This window comes from Diceros bicornis, chromosome 28, assembly GCF_020826845.1.
Source record: "Diceros bicornis minor isolate mBicDic1 chromosome 28, mDicBic1.mat.cur, whole genome shotgun sequence".
In the NCBI taxonomy this organism is placed as follows: Eukaryota; Metazoa; Chordata; class Mammalia; order Perissodactyla; family Rhinocerotidae; genus Diceros; species Diceros bicornis.
Genome location: NC_080767.1, coordinates 20,196,192 through 20,211,145, shown reverse-complemented (window position 1 = coordinate 20,211,145; position 14,954 = coordinate 20,196,192). Strand labels below are relative to the sequence as shown.

The 14,954-nt window shown below is 36.7% G+C and overlaps 1 protein-coding gene across 1 annotated transcript in view; it reads left to right on the top strand.

Annotated features, from left to right (window-relative positions):
• The first annotated feature begins 5,084 nt into the window (after positions 1 to 5,084).
• Positions 5,085 to 14,954, top strand: part of SHOC1 (shortage in chiasmata 1) — a 78,024-nt gene continuing 68,154 nt past the window's right edge. Inside the window, exons 1-3 of the mRNA XM_058523773.1 lie at positions 5,085 to 5,163; positions 7,681 to 7,804; positions 11,840 to 11,927. Of these exons, the coding sequence (XP_058379756.1) occupies positions 5,119 to 5,163; positions 7,681 to 7,804; positions 11,840 to 11,927 (257 nt within the window). The 5' untranslated portion in view covers positions 5,085 to 5,118. The remainder of the gene's footprint in view (positions 5,164 to 7,680; positions 7,805 to 11,839; positions 11,928 to 14,954) is intronic.

Sequence of the window (14,954 nt, the reverse complement as noted above, 5' to 3'; positions counted from 1 at the left end):
GAAGAGAGAAAAAATAAGAACAACTTCAGGCAAGGATTTGTGAGCTTCTTAAAGGCAAACATCTGTTTTCCTCATTTTTACATCTTCAGTGCCTCGTATGGTGCCTGGCACAAAGTATGTTCTCAGTGAACATTAAACATTATCACCACGGCCTCAACAGCACAGCATGTGAATACAACAATGAAGCTTAATGACATTATAAGAGATTTCCACAAATGTGTAGAACTGGTCTAGATAGTACGGGGGTTTTCCCCTCTTCCCTTATGGCTCCTCAGCTTAATTTATATTCAAATATGTCTAAGCTTTTATTTTCTACCTAGATTCAAAATAGTAACGGTGCAAATAATGGTGAGTTAAAACGTATAGGAAAAAGTAATTTTTCTAAGATTCTCTCCATACGCGTGATTTTAGAAATGAGGCAGAAACATTAACTACTGAGGAAAAAAACACAGATGATTTAGATATGGTAGAATTCACTATAGCTATATAAAAAACTTCCAAAGATAAGCAGGGAGAAAATATTTGCAAAACATATGGCAGACTAAGAGCAAATATTCCTTTTAAAGAGTGTATGGCCTAGCTAAAAGCATGGACTCTAAACCAGACTGCCTGGGTTTGCAATTCTGTCTCATACTTTTTAGCTATTTAATCTTGGGCAAGATACTTAAATTCTCAATGTCCCAGTTTTCTTATCTGTAAACTGGGATTTATAATATAGTATCTAGTTTATAAGTAGTTACAGTGTTTAGAATAATGCTTGGCACACAGTAAATGCTCAATAAAAGTTAGCTATTTTTAAATTATTCTTCTTAGTGTGGCAGTGACTACCAAATATTCCCAAAATCTGTTCTCTCCTTCTTATTTTAATCATAGAATCTCCAAGTTGTAACTATGCACATGACTGTCCAGAATAAACACTGAATTTTCTAGCCTTTATTGCAGCTGAGTGACCATGTGCCAAGGGCCTGGCCAAGGAAACGTAAGCAGAAGTGTTATGTGGAGTCTTATGGGAACATTCCTTAACAGACAATTGGATACTTATCAGATCCTCAAAATTAAATAGTATGAAATTGCTAAGAGTTGGTGAGGATACAGGGCAATAAGAGCTCTCAAACATTGCTGGTAGGAGTGTAAATTGGTACAATCACTTTGGAAAACAGTTTGGCATTACAGAATAAACGTCACATACTCAATAATTCAGAAATTCATTCTTAATTTTATATTCTAGAGAAACGCATATGTATAGTAGGAATCACGTACAAGGATATTGATAGCAGCATTATTCGTAATTGCCAAAAACTGTAGTAATCTAAAGGTCCATCAAGAGTAGAATGGATAAATAAATTGAGGTATATTTACACGATAGAATACTATTCAGCAATAAAATTAAATTAACATATATACATACAACAACATCCAATGAATAGAAGAAGTGAGAACCAATCAAGCACAAACAGTATGATTCAAAAAGAGGCAAAATATATCATTTAGAAATGCATACTTAGGTGAAACTTTAAAGAAAAGCAAGGCTGTGATTACCATAAACTCAGGATTATAGTAATCTCTAGGTCTAGGGGGAGACTTCCTCTAAGGAGAGTTGTGATTAGAAAAGGAAACAGTTCCTGAAAGTCTTGCAATGCTCTGTTTCTTCACTTGAGTGGAGGTTGCACGGATGTTTCTTCAAAATAATTTTTTAAACTCTACATTGTCTTACATACTTTTCTATATGAACATTATATTTCACAATTTTAATTACAGATATATCAAGAAACATTGTGCCTTTGGCCTCTCCTCTTTTTCATTCCTTTCTCCATCCTGCTGCCTAAAACATAGATACTGTCACCTGAGACCATGAGAACAAGGATCACAACATAGGAATGTCAGAGTAATGAGCCGGAAGGTAAGTCCCTGGGGACTTTGTGGGGCATAGCTGCCATATCAATCCTGAACCTTGTACCTCTGTACTTCATTTACATGAAAGAGAAATAAACTTTATACTATTTTTGAATTTTCTGTATTTATATAGCCAAACCTGATATTAACTAATATAACTATATATAAGGTCTTCAAAACGATAATCTACTCAATAGAAAAACTGCCTGATCTCATACACACACACAAACATACATGCACACACACACACATAATTAGGCAATTCATGGAAAAAGAAATCCAAAGGGCTCATAAACATTTGAAAAGTGTTTAATATCAGCAGTAATCAGAGAAATGCAAATTAAAACGAGATAGTATTTTTCATGCATCAGATTGGCAAACATTTTAAAGAGCAATATATTCATTTCTGTTGAGTATTCAGGAAAATGGTCCTTCTCTAGCATTATTAACATAAATTGCTATAAATTTTTGGAAGGTAAATTTGCAATATCTATCAAATTTGAAATGCTCTTACCCATGTGAGCCAGCAAAGTAACACAAATCTATACCATAGAAATAGCAATAATATTCAAGACCATATGTGCAAGAATTCTTATCGTGGCAATATTTGTCAAGGTAAAAAACCGGAAACAATCTGTTAAGTCCATCTGTAGTATAATGTTTGGATAAACTATGGCATACTCTCACTATGAAATATTATTCAGCTGTTAAAAAATGAGTTAAATCTATATATCTTGATCTGGAAGATTGTTCATAAAGTATTGTTTGGTGAGGAAAGTAAGTTACCCATTTTTATATAATTGGCCAACCTATTTTGTGTATGCATGTTCACATAAATTTGGATGAACATGCAGGAAGGCGTGGAAAGACACACCCTTGATTGTCAACAGCAGTAACTTGGGAGTCGAGGTGGTAATGGAGGTTACTTTTTTCTGTATTCATCTTTGAATGGTTTTTTACTGGTTACAATGAGTATAACTATGTGTTACTTTTGTAATTTTTACAAAATTACTTAATTGGTTTTAATAACAGGTATACATCCAAGAATGCAGAATAATTAATGTACCCCAATGCCAGATGAACATCCTTATAACTGATTATTGCCAAACATTAAATCCATATTGCTGAAGCAAACTGCACAAACCTGTACAAAACAGAATGAAGTAGGTAACTTAAGAAAATAATGTGGCTTATCCACTGACGTTTCTTAATTAGTATTTCATTAATAATTAACTTGAAAGGCACCCATGTGTTAGTTAAATAAATAAATGCATGTTACTTCTTGCAATCTTCTGGGAAGGAATTTAATGCCAAGCTATGTCATGGAAAGGAAGACGGGTATTAAGAAATATAGAGAAAAGACAATTCTTCTTCTTTATCAGGTAGGTCTAGTGATTCCTAAATGAGCGTGCGAGGAGGTGGCTATCAATCAAGGTAGACAATCCACACATCCCAATTCTAATTAATCTTCTGGCCCTTCCTCAAATGTTCTTCCGCCATCAAGGCATGGCCAACACCCAGCCAGACACCTGAGTCATGTTTGCGCCCTCCCTTTTGCTTTCCTCTTTCCCTGAAGCTGTTCGGTTGCTAAATCTTCTCAATTTTACCTCTGGAACGCTTCTGCCTCTGTCCTCCCTCTGGCCCTGTCGCGCTTGGCCAGGATTAGCTAATAACACTGGAGCTGCCACCACCAAAGAAACCCACACTCCTTTGCCTGGGCTTCCCGACCTTTCACACCACGTCCTGGCGGCTTCCCGTCACCCTCTCCACCGTCACCCTCCACCCTGCACGGCGAAGGTTGTGCTCACCCGCGAGGACCTCGGCGCTGACAGTCCCGCCCTCTGGCCCTCAGAAGTCTGGGCACCCCAGGCCGCGCGCAACCGCGGGCGGAAGTGCCGGGAGCTCAAGGGGCGGGGCAAGGGGAGGTGCCTGGCCCGACTGGCCAATGGAAGCGCTGAGCCCAGGGTCAGAGGTCACATGTCCAGTGGGCGGGAACTTTCTCCAGCGAAGACCGGTAGGAGGCGATTTTACCTTTGACTTTACCCTGAGAGGCTGGAGAGAGGTGGGAGGGAATGTGTTTTTGGACTGAGGGGAAGAAAGGATCCGGCTGAGGCTAGAGTGGGGACTCTGAAATCTCTGGAAAAGAGATTTGTGAGGCGCAGCTGATGTGGCCCTGTGGGGACAAGACCCCAGAACCAGCGCTCACCTAACCTGATTAGGCGAGAATAGAGGGCAAGAAGGACACGGAAAGGCCAGTGGGACTTCAGTCCACTAACGAGAAGTGGTATAGCTGAAGCAATGTGAGAAAATAGATGAACTTCGCCTCCTCTGCGATTTTACGCGGTTAAAGTGTGGTTCTATGCCAGGGAGTGAGAAAGGGGAGGAATCTGAGGCCTTAGGCTGGTGGGAGGAGATGGGAAGCCGGCCCGAAGATTCACGCTCACCTGTGTGTGGTCTTAATCTCGAGAATAATATGCCACTGTATATATGTACACCTTAAATATATACAATTTTTATTTTTTAATTATTTTAAATGACTGATTAAAAGACATTTTAAATGACTGATTAAAATGCTAAGAACTATCTGATAAACTGGACTCTGTCCTCCAGTAATTTTTCTAAGCTGTAATTCCTGTGGTTCTCACATCAATGAGAACCACCTTGGACTCATTCAGCGTTCTCAATTTTACTTATTGCTTCATTAGATGAATTTGTTGATTTACCAATAATGACCTAGGAGTAATATGCCATAGTTGCCTCAGGCTTTTTATTTTCTAAGTGCGAGAGTGGAATTTCCCAAATCCTGCTCCAGTGCTTCAGCACAGTTTTGCCCTTGGTTATTTGATTTCAAGACCACTTAAGAAATATGGTTATCCTGAGAAAAGCACTCTACCAGGTTGGTGAACTCCAGCCTCTTTTGCAGCAAAATGATCACATTAAATATATTTAATCCACCAACTAGAAGTTGTATGGATTAAACAATATGAAAAATTTATGAACAATTTTATATCACTTATATTATTTTTTATATTAGATTTAAATCATAGTAATAAGTGTTATTTTTGTAGTTAATTTTTTATCATTTAGAGCCTTTCTTTAAATGGATGAGCCAAAGTTTGGTGATTAAGAGTGGTTTTCTGCTCCTGGCTTTGCTATTTTACCAAAACTTTTAATTTTTTATATTTCCAGATGTTGAAATTTGTACTGCTTTCAAAGAAAGAAGATATGTTTTCAACATTCAAATATTGTGCAATAGACTATTTATATGAGGTAGAGTGTTACTGGATCACTGCCTATTTACTGAGAATTATGATATAAAAAGTGTCATCTGCATTCACTATATGATTATGATAATTTTGCAGTAGTCTTTAGACTAATCATTAGTCTAATTACTTTGAAATTCATTTAAAATTACTTCCTATTTTTAATATACCTTAAAAATGCCACTTTTGGAAAGAAATTATTGACAATATAACATGAATTTGAAACTGTCAGCAGAAAAAATGGAAACTCTTGGCAAGTTTGGGCTTTTTTAATGAACAATATTTTTTTTTTGATGTTTATAATTTTATTTATTTATTTATTCCCCCAAAGTCCCAGTAGATAGTTGTATGTCATAGTCGCACATCCTTCTAGTTGCTGTATGTGGGATGCGGCCTCAGCATCGCCAGAGAAGTGGTACGACTGTGCATGCCCGGGATCCGAACCCGGGCCACCAGCAGCGGAGCGTGTGCACTTAACCGCTAAGCCACGGGGCCGGCCCTAATGAACAATCTTGAGTGATATTTCTTGAAAGGAGTGGGGAAAAATCAATTCCAGAATCCTTGTGATAAAATAACACTAACAGCATGTATTGGCCCCTTACCACGGGCCGGATAATTTGTTCTTTTGATGGATTATATCATTTGATCATTTGCTCTTTTGATGGATTGTCATTTGGTCATCATAACTACCCCATGAGGTAGATAGTATTATTACACAGGTTTTACAATTTTACAGGTTAGGAAACTGATGTCTAGAGAAGTTAAATAACTTGTACAAAGCTGAGATTCAAGCCAGCACATTGTTAAGAAATTAGTCAGAGTAGTTGTCATACAACAGTTCATTGTTCTTATGATCTTAACTGACAAGTTGAATTTTGATTTTCTTTATAACCTTGACCCCATCTACCGGGAAAAAAAAATTACTCCATTGTAACTAAAACTGTGTTACATTTTACAGGAAATAAGAAAGACACATAGGCATCTTCAGGTTTTATTATTCCCTCATAACTGAGGGAAGCAAATGTGTCATTATAACATACATAGAAGAGAATCAGAAGTCATTGTTACATCAATATATTTATGAATATATTGGCCATTTGCAAAATTAGTCTACACTCAAACATCCTCGAACTTTTATCCTTGCCCATGGTATCTTAGTTTCTTGCTGGTGTACCTCACCCCATGATACAGTACAAATATGATACTAATCAATGGCAAATCTTGTAAAAGATGTAGGATTTTGTCAAGTTTATGAAAACCGTGTTGAAGATCCACTCAGCAGGTAAAGATATTATCAAATGAAGATCTTGCAAAATTAGATCAGTTAACAGACAAGAGGAAGAGAAAGGTTTGAATATCAAAGGAGTTAGAGATGCCTTGGGAAAATTTTATCAAATCCTCAAATATTTCTAAAAATATCTTCTTTATGATTAAAGGTGACATAATGACCAATATCATGCATATTATCATATAATACAGTTTGTGGAAATTATGACAAAGAGCAATTGTAAATGAAATTTTGTTAGATATAAATTTTAATTTTTATAACTTTATTTCATTTGTTTAGATAAAGTACCAATCAAGCTTTTTTTCCTTTTTATTATTAACCTTTTGTCCTCATTTTATATAAATTACTTTAGCTGTTCTTTTCTCTGTACCGTTTATTCTTGGATAATGAGGATCTCTTATTTAATATGTTAAAACACCTTCAGCAAACATAAAACTTGGGAAATAATGCAAGAAACTATCATTTGTCCAAATACATAGAATAATGAATTCTGTGGAAAGTTGAGAGTCATTGGGGAGAAGCTTCATAGAGGAGATACTGCTTAAGATGGGCCTTGAGAGGTGAATAGGATTTTGATAGCTAGAGAAGAGTAGCAGGGCATTTTTCAAAGACACATTGTAGATTACAGTGTTGATGAGGAAGTGATGGCTAAATGTTAAGGGGGTAGTGAGGAGACTAGTCTATTTAAAGAGAACAGTTAGTATTAGAGAGTACAGGAGATAAAACTGAAAATAAAGGCAGATCCAAATTATAAAGAACTTTGATTTATGTTTCCTTAACTGACTTAACATCTTTTCAAAGAAACAATTTTATTTATTAGATTTTTTTTTTAATTAGAAACATATTTGCTGGTACCATAAGTGAAATAATGCAAAGACATAGAAAACAAAAGTTAAGATAGCCATATTATACTGTTATGTGAAAAAAAGCACATTGCCAAATGGTGTATAAATGTGATGTCATTTTTTGTCATACACACACACATTTTAGCTTTACCTAGAAAAAAATGTCTGAAGGAAAATACACCAAATTATTACTGACATTACTAGGGACCTTGACTTTCTCACTTATGTCATTCTGTGTTATTTGGTATTTTGTAATGTGCATGTATTACCTTTAAATAAAAATAATATAAATTTAAAAGAATAGAGAATTTTAATATTCTAAATATTGATAGATAAATGTTAAATCTGATAAATATATTAAAAGATTTTATAATCTTACTTTCTTACATAGAATGTAATTAGAAAGAAGTTTTGTAGAGATGCTTTATTGCTTCGAATCCCGTCATGTTTATATCAGGATGGAAATTACCAAGCAGGAGTTATTGATGATAAATTTAGGAGGCCATGGACAAGAGGTATGTTTTATTTTTATTTCTAAAAAATCTATTTTAAAAATTATTTCAGAGTTTAGCACAGTAAATTATTAAGAAAATGCAGTGCTTTTCTCATTAAATAAAAATGCATTGCATTTATTCATATCAGAATTCAAAGAAGTTTACAAATTAATATTTTTATGACAGAATTTAGGTGACAAAATAAATTGGAAAGCTTACAGTAAATATGGATAGAACAAATAAAAGATATGTAGATGGTGAAGTCTTAAAATATTCTAATATTGTAAATATTTGTTGTATTATAATAGGATCTTGCTCCACTGTAGGAGGGCTACTTTAAGTTGTAATGATACACTGAATATAAAACTCTTTTTAAATGTATATGTACAAAATATCATCTTTTGCTTTTATCGTGTCATGAACTTAAGAAAGAGGTAGTCTCCATGGAGGGAGTCAAGTCAGTTAACAACATATATTTAACGTGTGTTATGTACCAGGCACTGTTACAGGTGCTAATGACAGTTACTAATAAGACATAGACGGGCTGGCCCCATGGCTTAGTGGATGAGTGTGCGCGCTCCGCTGCTGGGGCCCCGGTTCGGATCCCAGGCACGCACGGATGCACTGCTTCTCTGGCCATGCTGAGGCCGCGTCCCACGTTCAGCAACTAGAAGGATGTGCAGCTATGACATACAACTATCTACCGGGGCTTTGCGGGAACAAATTAAAAAAAAAAAAAAAAAAAAAGACATAGAAATAGTCCCTGCCCTCAGTGGGTTTTCAGACTGGTAAGGAGGATGCAGCAATAAAAACATTAAGTATATAGATTAATATCCTGTATTGATAAATGTACAGAGAAGACACAGTAATGTAATGTGATATGAAATTTCAGGAGTAGGGAGTGCAGTGAAGAGGTGGACATATGAGTTGAGGTCTGAGTAATGAGAAGGCAGCAACCATAAAAAGAAATGGAGGAGAAGCCTTTCAAGCAAATGCAAATTTCCTGACTCAGGAATACACTTCATGTGTGTAAGGACCAGAAAATTAGGCTATTGTGACTGGTTAATGAAAAAGGGGAGATCTGAGAAGTAGACAGTTTCTGAAAGATATAAGGCTTTCACCTTTTTACTTAAAGGAAGCACTTGACAGCTTCTCTTTGGCATATCTGAATTGCCAGCATCACTACTCTTGCACTTTGAGGCCATTATTAAGTAAAATAAGGATTACTTGAACGCGAGGACTGTGATACCACAACAGTAGATCTGATAACCCAGACAGCTACTAAGTGACTAAGGGGCAGGTAAATACAGTCGGATGCACTGGACAAAGGGATGATTCCTGTCCTGGGCAGGATAGAGTGGGATGGCTTGAGACTTCATCATGCTACTCAGAATGGCAGGCAATGTAAAACTTAGGAATTGTTCATGTCTGGAATTTTTCATTTAATATTTTTGGACCATGGTTGACCATAGATGACTAAAACCGCTGAAAGTGAAACCGAAGATAAGGAAGGACTGCTGTATTAATCTTGAGCACAGCCGGAGTTTCAAATTGGAGTCATCGATATGTAGATTGCACATAAATGCATGGAACTGGATAAAGTCCTATACAGATAGCATGAGTATAGATAGAGCAGAGAGCCTAGGACAGAGCCCTGGAACACTCCAACAGTTAAAAGGCTGATATAGAAGGAGGAACCAGCTAAGAAGAAAAGTGATAAAGGAAAACTAGATGAGCGTGGTGGTGTAGAATTCTAAAGAAGAAAGTGTTTCAAGAAGGAGGAAGTAGTCAAAAGCGTTGGTCCCTGTTAAAGGGTCAGCTAAGATGAGGATAGTGAGTTGACCATTAGCTTGACTAAATGTAGGTCATTGATGACCTTGGTAAGAGTGGTTTCACTGTAATATTTGGTATGAAAGCCTGATTGGAGTACTTTGAGGAGAGAATGGGAAGTGGGGATGTGAGATAGTGAATATAGACAACTCTTTTGAAGAATTTGGCTATGAAGGAAAATAAAAAAAGGAGCACTAGCTGAAAGGAGAAGTGGGTAAAGAGAGTTGTTTTTGTTTTCTTTTTTTTAGATGTGTGATTTTTTTTTTTAATATGTGTGATAAGGAAAAAGGTTGTAAAATATTTGTTTGCCAATGGAAATGATCTTGGTAAAAAGAGAGAAAATGATGATGTAGGAAAGAAAGGATAATTTAGTAAAAGGGGATAGTGTCAAGAACACCATTGGAGGAGTTGGTATTAGATGAGAGCCAGGATAGTTCCTCCATTGTTATAGATAGGAAGGCAGGGTTTGTAGGTACTTATGCCAGTGGGTTGGTAGAACTGGTGGTGGAAGATGAGGTAGTTCTCTGTTTATATCAATTTTCTATGTGAAGGCAGGGCCACAGACTGAAAGTGGGTAGGGGGATGAAAACTTGAGGGAGGAATGTGTCGAATAGTTGTCTTGAAGAGTGAGAAGGCCAATCTTATTAGGAAGGTGTTCTATTATCATCTGTCAATATTGGATGCCCATTGAAATCTATGATCATAATTTGAAATGAGTTCATTCAGCATGGCTGGGTGACTTTTTTTCTCATAATTTTCAGCTGTTCTGGTATACATACACAAAGTGGAAAGTAGTGGTTTTCCTAAGTTAGTAAAAGGGAAAGAGAGGCCAGGAAATCAAGAGTCTTTGTAAGGGCTTGGTTATGGGACTGGCCATGGAAACTAAACTCTGTAAGGAAGTGAAGACATAAGGGAGGATATTGTAAAAATGGAAAGATCAATGGATTGAAGATCTCAATCAGGTTGAAAATAAAATAAAGAATAGCTTTCATTAAACTACTTCTCCAAAAGTGCAGAAGGGAAAAAATTGAGTTTATCATTTCTTCCTATTTCCTTTCTTTTTCTTCTTTTTTATAATAATAATGACAGCCAAAATTTATTGGGTATGTACAGTATGTCAGGCACTGTTCTAAGCAATTTACATGTCTCATCACATGTAACACAAGTGTTTTTATAACAACACTATGAAAAGGCTATTATTATTCCTCATTTGTAGATGAGGAAAGAGGTTAAGAGATTTACCCAAGGTCACACAGTTAATAAGCAGCAGTACAAATATTAAAATCCAGGCAGGGGGCCAGCCTGGTGGCGCAAGTGGTTAGGTGCGCGTGCTCTGCTTCAGCTGCCCGGGGTTTGCAGGTTCAGATCCCGGGCACGCACTGACGCACCTCTTGTCAAGCCATACTGTGGAAGCGTCCCACATAAAGTAGAGGAAGATGGGCACAGGTGTTAGCTCAGGGCTGATCTTCCTCAGCAAAAAAAAAAAGAGGAGGATTGGCATCGGATATTAGCTCAGGGCTAGTCTTCCTCACAAAAATAAAATAAAATAAAATCCAGGCAGGGTGATTCCAGAACCTGTACTATTAATGACTAAACTTTCATATTTTTTTAATGAGGCACAGACTCAGATGTTAAGTGGTTTGTTCAAGGTAACAAAATGAGTAAGAAGTAACACTGGTGGTAGAATAGAGGTCCTTTGACTCTTGCTTCACTCAGTTGCTTCTTCTGACACTAATATGTGACATGGTCTCTCTCCTTAAGGAACCAAGGGTCTTAATTTGGGAGACAAGCTATAGATACATAAAAATTTTTAAATATGACTGTGTATCATTAAGTACCAGAGTGAGTGCTACTGACAATATTATGGCCCTTTAAGGGAAATATCAGAGTAGCTAGAATGATTAATAAAGACTTTATGAGGAATAACATGAGCTGTTGAACAGGCTATCTGGGGTGGTAGTGCTGCATAAGCAAAAGAGAGGCTGTAAAAATGAGGATGGTATGTTCAAGTGATGTTGTTCTGACTGTAGTTGAGGGTTTTTTGTAAGGGGTTTGTAATAAGGAGAGTGATTAATTAATGATTTGGAATCTGGTATTACTTTGAAACAAATTACATTTGTGAACAAATAAAGATAACACCATAATGTAAAAGGTGAATGTTTGGCTTCCTTGAATTAAGTGTGAAAGAAAATTCTAGAAGCTTATGTTTACCATTCTCCTTTCTAGTCTCAGCTGTTCCGTTTGGGGGAATGACAGATATCTCAGTCGTGGATCAATGGAAAGCAAGTCTCTTTATGGAGGATTTCCTTGAGAAGTATGTGTCCTTAACCTCAAATTTCCCCTTTACATTTGAAAGATAAACGGTAAGTTCTTCCAGACACCTAAAGAGAGAAGATCCCTTCCTTTGCATCCTCACAGATTTTCTTCTTTTTCTGAAGAAAAAGCCCTAATCTGAACCACAAAGGAGAAGTTAATAGAAGTGATTTACATCCTCATTTTATCCTTCCCTCATTTATTACATATTAACTGCTCTCTATGCATTTGTATTGCAAAAGACACAGAAATAAAGCAGATATGTTATTATGCTTTTCATCAATAAGTAAGCTTTCTGTAAAAAGTGTCTGTAGAAAGTCTTTTATATTAAAATCAGTCTTTTTTTCCTGCAGTATAAATGCAGATTTAAGGCTATTTTCTGACATATTTTGTCAAAACATTATTTATTTATTCTATTTTTATTTTTTGTTAGGAAGACCAGCCCTGAGCTAACATCTGATGCCAATCCTCCTCTCTCTTTTTTTTTTTTTTGCTGAGGAAGATTGGCCCTGGGCTAACATCTGTGCCCATCTTCCTCCACTTTACATGGGACGCTGCCACAGCATGGCTTGACAAGCGGTGTATCGGTGTGCGCCCAGGATCCGAACCCGCGAACCCTGGGCCGCTGAAGCAGAGCGCGTGCACTTAACCACTGTGCCACAGGGCTGGCCCCACAAAACATTATTTATTAGTCATTCATCAGTATTTATTGGATACCATCCTGTGTGCTAGAAACAGGATAAAAAAGTGAATAAGACACAGTCTTTACTCTTAAAGAACTCAGGAAATTAGAGAATAGAGATTTATAAATAAATAATTACAATACAGTGTGGGAAGTACAATGACAGAGATAGGAACAGAGCATAATATGAGGAAGACCATCTAACGCATTCTACATTGTTAATGTAGATGTAAATTAGAGATTTCAGTGCAAATGTAAATAATTTACTCTGTTACTTCACTTCCCGCAAAGAGTGCTAATCAGACCCAGGAAGGATCGAATTATTATTCACATTTCCAAGTTTTAGTAATTTAAGTTTTCCTTAGTTGCACTTGAAAGAAACAAATAACCAATTTAAATGTGTCCAGACTCTGAATATAGAGAAGTCCAATATACCGTTTCTGTCATCCTGGAATTTAAAAGGCAGGTTAGAAAGATAATATATAAACATAAAAAAAATTAACCACGTAAGAATTAAGATAATAAAAAATGACCAACTTAAGGTCTATCACAAGGCGTAAGGCCAATACACATTATCTATCACGTGACCAAACTCCTGAGCAGTGAGGAAGCAGAAAGGTGTAGTGAAAAGAGCTCTGCACTACGAATTAAAAGATGTGGATTTCAAGTTTTGATTTGAAGAGTCAAGTACCAACTACTTGACTAGTCATTTTATCTCTCTGACCCTTGCTTTCTTTATCACTATAATGATGGATCAGTGCTTCTCAAACTTTAATGTATGTACATATGAATCACCTGAGGATCTTATTAAAAATGGAGATTCTGGGAGCCAGCCTGGTGGCCTAGCAGTTAAGTTCGCCTGCTCTGCTTCGGCGGCCTGGGGTTCACTGGTTCAGATCCTGGGTGTGGACCTACACACTGCTCATCAAGCCATGCTGAGTTGGCATCCCACAGAGAAGAACTAGAAGGACCTACAACTAGGATATACAACTATGTACTGGGTCTTTGGGGAGAAAAAAAATTAAGAAAAAAAAGGAGATCCTGAAGATTCAATTGCTCTGTGTTGGGGTGTGAGCTTCTGCGTTTCTAATATGCTCCTAGTCCAAGAGCTACTTTGAGTAACAAGATACAAGATGATCTCTTTTCACTCAATGAGTTGAATTGGTAGGGCTGTGTGTTTATAATCAGGAGAGATCAGCTTAGCTTCACAAAGAAGTAGGACTTGAGCTTGAGCTGGGCCTTGAGGGAGAAACTAACTTGAGAGAAAACATTTCAGGCAAAGGAAATGACAGGTCTGAAGGCACAGAGGCAGGAATACACAATAAGTACGCAATGAAGGCAATCATCAGGCTAGTTTAGCTCAAACCAAAGATTCATACATGAGAGAAATGAGAGACCCTGAAGGAATGGACATCTCATGATGTCTGACCTTCTGTTCATTTTGCAGTACTAAGATAGAGTCCATGGCAAAGAAGGTGGCACCACCCAGAATAAAATACACATTTCTCAGCTTCCCTGTAAGCCCAACATAGCCATGTGACCAAGTTCTTCTCAATGGGATAGAGGCAAAAAAGGCTTATGCGTTTCTAGGGAATGTCCTTAAAAGGAAGGTTTTTCCTGTTCGCTTTTCTCTTTCCTGATGCTGGAATACAGATGTCATGACTGGTTCCAGCAACTAAGTTGGACTATACTGACAAGAACTAAATCTAAGAGTGGCAGAGTGAAAGAAAAGAAGCCCCAGTCCCTGACAAATTGTGGAACTGCCTTACTGACCAGAAACTTCTAACCTCCAGATTTTTTGTGCTTATTTAAGCTGTTATTAATTTCCATTTTGTCTCATGGAGTAAAATTTAATTTTTAAAGACTGTTTTTTAGAGCGGTTTTCAGTTCACAGCAAAACTGAGCAGAAGGTACAGAGATTTCCCATGTTAAAATTTAATCTTAATTAATTCAGGAGCTACTTTATTTTTGTTACCTAATGGAATTTTAGAGTAAACATTCTGATCATTAGCACTACCTAGATTTCCTATATCTTGTTTTTCCTCTCTTTCTCACGTCTCTTTGTTGCTTGTTCCTATTTTTGTTGTTTCCTAATATTGATTCTAAGGCCTCACTTCTTTTACTCTTACTAATTTGTTAGTATCCTGTGTTTTAACATATATGGGCATTTTCTGCCATGTGTTCCTGAAAAACCTTATGTTCTACAAAATTGCACACTAAAAATAAGAGCATATAGCAAAATTAGCTTTTGTAGTCAAAGCTATGCAACTTGCAGCAGAACATTAATAAAAATAATAATTACTCTAATTTTAAAAACCACCAGCATTGGTAAAAAGGCATGTTAAA